Genomic DNA, 7820 nt, shown 5'->3' on the forward strand with positions numbered 1-7820 from the left:
AGACTGTCAGACAATTTAGGCTTATACGAGCCCCTGAGTTAAGGAGAAAGGTGTGGGGATCTGGGCCTTCAAATGGGAGGAAGGCCATGCACAGAAGGATGAGAAGAGCAAGTGCCTGGTGAACAAATGTTTGCCCACTCCAAGCAGGTAAGTCTTTCTGAGATTAAAATTTCTCTGCGGTGATAGGTAATAGGTAACTGGCGTAGGTCCCCTAATCTGCGTTATTTTGAACAGTTAAGGGAGAGGTAAAGAGCTTCTCCTGAGTCTAATGGGTCTTAATTAACTTTAGGTCAAAACAATTTACCCATCAAAAGGACACATTTGGGGGACATAATCCACTCCATCTCACTTCTTTTCAGGCAAACTTTCCAGTAACTTTGAGACAAATTAGAAGTCTTCTCTATGATTGTAGAAACCAAATCTCAGAGATGGAGAGCTTGCCCAATGTGTCCTTTACCACCTGTTTCCAATCACTTCCATACTCCATAGAATTGGACCCCCAGTGCAAAGGACAGATGGACATTCTTAATGGCTTTATGTCTTCTTTTCTCAGCAGACTGCAGCCTCCTCAACTACATCTAGGATGTTGCGTCAGTTTGTTCACCAGTTTGGTCAGAAGCTCATCCGCAAGCAGCTGCTGGAACCCATAGATGAGTCTGAGAGACCCGTGGCTCATCTGAGCACCTTAAACCTGGTGACCTGGGGTGTGGGTGGGATGTTGGTAGCTGTCATGTACATTGTGACTGGTGCCCTGGCCAAGTACATAGCTGGACCAGCGATCATCATCTCGCTCTTGCTGGCTGCCCTGTTTTCTATGTTATCTGCACTCTGCTATGCTGAATTTGGGGCCTGGGTACCACGCTCCGGTTCTGCATATCTCTACAGCTATGTCATGATTGGTCAACTCTATGCCTTCGTCATTGGTTGGAATCTCACATTTCGCTCAGTCACTGGTGAGACAATGGGCCAGCAAATGGTGTGGGGCTTAAGATTGGGAAACTATGTTGGAGGATTGGGTTCTCAGTCATTCATGAGCACTTTATTCTTGGTCTCGTGGAGGGAAGTTGATAATAGTGTCAGGAAGACCCCACAACTGCATTCAACTCAGTCCTATCCTGTGTCCTTAAATGATGGACCATGAACCCAGAAGAAAAGGGAACTGTAGGGAATGGATGAGAGGGAGGCGTGTCCCACACCTCATCCCCTCACCATAGTGAAATCTTTCCTCAGTTGTTGCCTTCCTGGGATTTTCCTTTACCGCTTGATTTCAAATTCCATGCCTATCCCAGCCCTCCCAGTCCCACTTAACGTGTTTTCTTTTCTTGTATAACATTGATCGGCTCCTAACATATTAAAACACCTGACATTTTGGTGAATCATTTGGGTCTACTCTCCCCAACTTATGAAAAGAAACTCTTTGATATTTTGTATTTTGTAGCAGATATTTGTATACACAGGTATTTGTGTATATATAGGCTTTTTGTATATACAGGTATTTTTCCTGTGTTTTTAGATCCTATGGCACATCAATTTTTATTTGTCAATGAACGCTCCTTCTTCTGCCTCTGCAGGCACTGCCATCTTGGCCAGGGCTTCGAGTTACATCTTTGACAGCCTGATTGGGAATCACATCTCTCAGGCATTACAGGAAACTTTCTCACTGAACCTGCCTTACTCCCTGGCCACATATGCAGACTTTTTTGCCCTGGGCCTGGTGCTGCTGCTCACAGGTGAGGCAGGGCTCAACAACAGGATGAGAGGAGCCGGGTGTGGAGTGGGAGCTGTTGTAGGAAAGGTTTGACATGGCAGAATGGTGGGGGATTAGAAATAGAAAGAAGGGTCTTGAGACAGAAGCTAAGACATAGACCATTGTTTTCCACCCATTGGCACTACTGACAATTTGGGCTTACCATTCTTTGGTGTGCAGAGGCTGTCTGTGAATTTTAATTTCTTTTTTTAATCATTATTGAGTGTTGAGTATCATCTTTGACCTTTGTTCACTACATACCAGTGACATCCACCCACCCCCAACTGTGGCAATCAGGGTGTCTCCAGACAGTGCCAATGTCCCTTGGGGAATAAAATTACCCCAAGCTGAGAATCATTTACTTAGACCAACAAGTCTTCCTTTGTACTGAGGCCGAAGATATTTTTTAATTGAGAGGAAGTTCACATAGCATAAAATAAACCACTTTGTAATTTTTCCCAGCTTCAGTCAAATATAACTGACACTCTCTTCTGCTCTTCTGTTCCTGCCCTCAATCTTACCCAGCATCAGAATCTTTTCCAATGAGTCAGTTCTGTCCATCAGGTGGCCGAAGTTTTGGAGCATCAGCACCAGTCCTTCCAATAAATATTCAGGGTTGATTTCCTTTAGGATTGATTGGTTTGTTCTCCTTGCTGTCCAAGGGACTTTCAAGAGTCATCTCTAGCATAATTTTAAAGCATCAGTTCTTTGGTGCTCAGCCTTCTTATGGTCCAACTCTCACATCCACACATGACTACTAGAAAAACCATAGCTTTGACTATACAGACCATTGTAGGCAAAGTGATGTCTCTGCTTTTTAATATGCTGTCTAGGTTTGCCATAGCTTTCCTTCCAAGAAGCAAGTGTCTTTTGATTTCATGGCTGCAGTCACCATCTGCAGTGATTTTAGAGCCCAAAAAAGAAAATCTGTCACTGCTTCCACTTTTCCCTCTTCTATTTCCCAGGAAGTGATGGGACCAGATGCTATGGTCTTAGCTTTATGAATGTTGAGTTTTAAGCCAGCTTTTTCACCCTCTTCTTTGACTTTCATCAAGAGGCTCTTTAGTTCCTGTTCACTTTCTGCCATTAGGGTGGTATCATCTGCATATCTGTGATTGTTGATGTTTTTCCTGGAAATCTTGATTCCAGCTTGTGCTTCATCCAGCTTAGCATTTTGCATGATGTACTCTGCATGTAAGTTAAATAAGCAGGGTGACAATATACAGCCTTGATGTATTCCTTTCCCAATTTGGAACCAGTCCATTATTCTATGCCCAGTTCTAGCTGTTGCTTCTTGACCTGCAGAGATTTCTCAGGAGACAGGTAAAGTGGTCTGGTATTCTTATCTCTTTAAGAATTTTCCACAGTTTATTTTCATCCATACAGTCAAAGGCTTTAGTGTAGTCAAATGAAGCAGAAGTATATGATTTACTGGTATTTCCTCCCACTGTCTCTGTGATTCAGTGAATCTTGGCAATTTGATCTCTGGCCCTCTGCATTTTCTTAACTCTGTTGTACATCTGAAAGTTCTTGGTTCCCATATTGCTGAAGCATAGCTTGACGGATTTTGAGCATAACCTTGCTAGCATGTGAAATGAGTACAACTGTACAGTAGTTTGAACATTCTTTGGCATTGCCCTACTTTGGGTTTGGAATGAAAACTGATCTAGAAGTCCTGAAGCTACTGCTGAGTTTCCCGAGTTTGCTCACATATCGAATACAGTACTTTCACAACATCATCTTTTAGGATTTGAAATAGCTCAGCTGGAATTCCATCACCTTCACTAGCTTTGTTTGTAGTATTGCTTCCTAAGACCCACTCAACTTCACACTCCAAGATGTCTGGTTCTAGGTGAATGACCACACCATCTTGGTTATCCGGGCCATTGAGACATTTTTTGTATAGTTCTGGGTATTCTTGCCACCTCTTCTTTATCTCTTCTGCTTCTGTTAGTCCCTTATCATTTGTGTCCTTTATCGTGCCCATCCTTTCTTGAAATGTTCCCTTAATATCTCCAATTTTCTTGAAGAGATCACTAGTCTTTCCCACTCTACTATTTTCCTCTATTTCTTTGATTGTTCACTTAAGAGGACCTTCTTGTCTCTCCTTGCTATTCTCTGGAATTCTGCATTCAGTTGGGTATATCTTTCCCTTTCTCCTTTGCCTTTCACTTCTCATCTTCCCTCAGTTATTTATAAAGCCTCCTCAGACAACCATTTTGCCTTTTTGCATTTCTTTTCCTTGGGGATGATTTTGACCACTGCCTCCTGTACAACGTTAAGAATCTCTGTCCCTAGTTCTTCAGGCAGTCTGCCTACCGGATCTAATCCCTTGAATCTATTTGTCACCTCCACTGTATAATCATAATGGATTCCATTCGGGCCATACCAGAATGGTCTAGTAGTTTTCCATACTTTCGTCAATTTAAGCCTGAATTTTGCATTAAGGAGCTGATTATCTGAGCCACAGTCAGCTCCAGGTCTTGCTTTTGCTGACTGTATAGACCCTCTCCATCTCCACTTATAAAGAATATAATAAATCTGATTTCAATATTGAACTTCTGGTGATGTCCAAGTGAGGAGTCATCTCTTGTGTTATTAAAAAAGGGTGTTTTTATGACCAGTATATCTATAAATGTATCAATAGTTTGAGTGTTTCATATTACATCTTTCCCCACAGGACTATTGGCTCTGGGGGCTCGTGAGTCAATCCTGGTTACCAAAATATCCATAGGAATCAACATTTTGGTTCTCATTTTCATTATCATCACTGGCTTTGTTAAGGGAGATCTGCATAACTGGAAGCTCACAAAACAGGACTACAAACTGAACACATCTGGATCCAGAGACATCTATGGCTTAGGAGGGTAATATTGGCTATAATATATGTGTGATGGGCATGCAGAGCTTGGAATATGGTGCAGACTAAAGATATATGGGCTGATGGATCCAGATGAAGCAGGTTCTGGAGGCCAAGACTTGAGGTATGAAGGGAGAAGCTCAGTAGAGATGACTGAGCTCATCTCACCCGCATTCTTTCTCTTTCCTTCTCTCACTGTAGCTTAGGCCGTCTGGGTTCTGGAGGGTTTGTACCTTTCGGCTTTGAAGGGATTCTCCGTGGAGCAGCTGCATGTTTCTACTATTTTTTAGGTGTTGATGCTGTTGCCACTAAAGGTAAACATGGTCTCTGTGTATCCCATCTAGGGTTTGGGAACAGGCTGGCTGCCCCTGGCTTAGAGGAAACCTACTTGTGGAGTGCAAAAAGGAAAGAGATTTTGTGATTTCACCCCAGTGTGTTTTCCTGACCCAACACTTCTTCCCTTTCTACAGGAGTAGAAGCTCTAAATCCTCATCGTTCCATCCCCTGGAGCATCGTGATCATAATCTTCATCTGCTTTTTTGCTTACTCTTGTGTCTCAGCGGCACTCACTCTCATTGTGCCCTACTACCTGATTGAGCCTCACGACCTTTTGCCGCAAGGCATTCTCCATAGTTGGTGGGTCCCTGCCAGATACTTCGTGACTATTGGCACTCTCTGTGATCTTATATCCAGGTCAGTGCCATGGTTTTCTCCCTGTCTACTGTCGATGCTCAGATCTCCCAACCCTTAGGACTGGTAGAAAAGACAGAGAGACACCTTACCCCAAGCCGACAAGAGAGCAGAACTCCCGGTCTGTCCTGCTTCTCCACGTCCTTACATGTTTCCATTTTCTCTTCTAGACTCCATAGTGCCGTGTTTAGCATGCCTTCTTTGATCTACACGATGGCGGAGGACGGGCTCCTTTTCCGGGTACTTACGCGGATTCATGAGTGCACAGGCACCCGTGTCGTGGCCATCATGTCTGTTGGAAATCTTGCAGGTTAAACAAAAAATTAAAACCCAAGCTTTAACTTACATATTTCCAGCTGTTTCTCACTCCCTTTCCCACTTTGTTTGTGTGCTCATTCTAGGGCTCATGGTGTTGCTCTTCAAGTACACACATCTTCTGGAGCTCATGGCAGTTGAGACCCTGCTCATTTACTCCTTGGTGGCATTTTCTGTTCTTGTCCTCAGGTGAGACCCCACTGCACCTCGGTAGGGAGTCTTGGATGTTAGTTGGGAGGTAACTGTCTTCTGCCTTCATGCTATCTTCTAAAAGTCCTGCTCTGCTTAAGACAACACAGATGTGTGATGTTCGATGAGTAGGGGCTGCTGTTAATATTGCCTTAAAACCTCTAATTCAGGTACCAGCCAGACCAGAATTTAAGCAAGAATGAGAACACACAGGGGGAAATTCAGATGCCTGGCCTTGATGGACATCTGCTGGACTCTGAACCTGAAGCAAGAAACTCAAACATTCTAAAGAGTCTGTGGTTCCCTATCAGCACCATCCCCACTAGGAAATCTGGCCAGATTGTCTATGGATGTGCCTCACTACTCGGTGAGCAGTGGGATTTCTCTTTGGTCATTTTCTGAAATTGACAGTATGGTGTTGGAGTGTGTATTTTGTCCATTGAGGAGTCTTGGTGACATGAGGGCCCTTGCTGAGGTGGGCAGCCTGGGGAGAGGTGTGACCCAAGGTCTTGACATCTTCAGCTTCTGAAGTTGAACCTGTTCTCCACCTTGACCCCTGTAGTTCTCCTGATGATAATCTTGAGCGTGATCCTGGTCCAGTGGTCCAGTCAGGGGTTCTCTGCAGACTCCGGGTACACACCAGGGGCTGTGCTGCTGCTGCTGCTCATCATTGGGGTCACGGTCATCATCTGGAGGCAGCCCCAGAACCCCATTCCTCTTTATTTTAAGGTAAGTGCCCTTATGTGCCCAAACTGTCCACCTGGAGTGAACAGGCCTCCCGGTCTAAGCATCCAGGGAGTGAGGGGAACTGCTAAAGCCAATGGACTCTGCCCTGATCCCACTCAGTGCTCTACATGCACAGTCTAGTAGGCACTGGATACACAGTCTGAAGGCTGGTCTTCCTGCCCACGTGGGGTAGAGCCTCGCATTCAGGCATCTGGGGTGTGTTCAGGGATGAACTGACTCTGCCCACACGTCCCTGCTCTGCCTGTCCTCCCACTGGTGAGCATCTTCGTGAACCTTTACTTGATGATGCAGATAACTTCTGGGACCTGGGCCATATTTGGCATCTGGAATGTGATTGGTAAGTGGCTTTCTGGGATAAGGAGACCTCTTGAGTGACAGATCCCAAACTGAGCTCCCCTAAACTTCTTGGCCACCATAATAAGAGGCCTATTGGACATTTGTAACCAGGAAGAGTGCCTCCTTATCCTTCTCATTTTCTCATTTCCTTACTAGGATTTCTCATATACTTTGGATATGGGATCCGACACAGCTTGGAGGAGAACGATGAGCAATAACCCCAGCCTCCACCTCCCAGACTCTTGACAAAAACACCCCTAGTGCTGAGTCATCTTAACCACAGGTCATACATGCTGTGTAGAATCCTTACATACATAGGAGGTGTCTTCTGCTACATGAACACTTTCAGCCTCTATGGAGTGTGAAGGTGTATGCATTTGTAGCCCTGTCTTTAATGCCAGTGGACAAAGTGACTTTAACGTCTAATTTTTAAGTAAGCTTTTAAAGCATGATGTACATATAGAAAAATACATGCTTCTTAAGTGTGCAGCAAGACCAATTTTCAAAAAGAAAGTACAACAACATAACCAGCAGGATAAATAAAATATAAACCTGGCACCTGAGAAACAACTCCTTGTTCCCATCTTCAGCATGAGTACAGAGATGGCCACTTGAGGAGGAAACATAGGTAATCATGTATTGTGTAAGAGTTACACTTTAAATATTAGGTCATCAATAAGTTTGAAGTAAAAGGTTAGTTTTCATTCCAATCCAAAGAAGGGTAATGCCAAAGAATGTTCAAACTACCAAACAACTGTGCTCATTTCACAGACTAGCAAGGTAATGCTCAAAATCCTAAGCTAGACTTCGGCAGTACATGAACTGAGAACGTCCAGATACAAGCTGGGTTTAGAAAAGGCAGACGAATCAGAGATCTAATTGGCTACGTCTGTTGGATCACAGGGAAAGCAAGAAAATTCCAGAAAAACATCAATT

General features: G+C 44.1%; 1 protein-coding gene across 1 annotated transcript; it reads left to right on the top strand.

Annotated features, from left to right (window-relative positions):
• The first annotated feature begins 583 nt into the window (after window positions 1-583).
• Window positions 584-7102, top strand: LOC128063084 (cationic amino acid transporter 3-like). Its single transcript, XM_052655657.1, has 11 exons — window positions 584-953; window positions 1572-1730; window positions 4428-4614; window positions 4809-4921; window positions 5078-5300; window positions 5468-5607; window positions 5699-5801; window positions 5972-6168; window positions 6364-6534; window positions 6781-6885; window positions 7041-7102. The coding sequence occupies exons 1-11, from the start codon at window positions 584-586 to the stop codon at window positions 7100-7102; spliced, it is 1830 nt and encodes a 609-aa protein (XP_052511617.1).
• The last annotated feature ends 718 nt before the right edge of the window (window positions 7103-7820 follow it).

This window comes from Budorcas taxicolor, chromosome 18 (genome assembly GCF_023091745.1).
Source record: "Budorcas taxicolor isolate Tak-1 chromosome 18, Takin1.1, whole genome shotgun sequence".
In the NCBI taxonomy this organism is placed as follows: Eukaryota; Metazoa; Chordata; class Mammalia; order Artiodactyla; family Bovidae; genus Budorcas; species Budorcas taxicolor.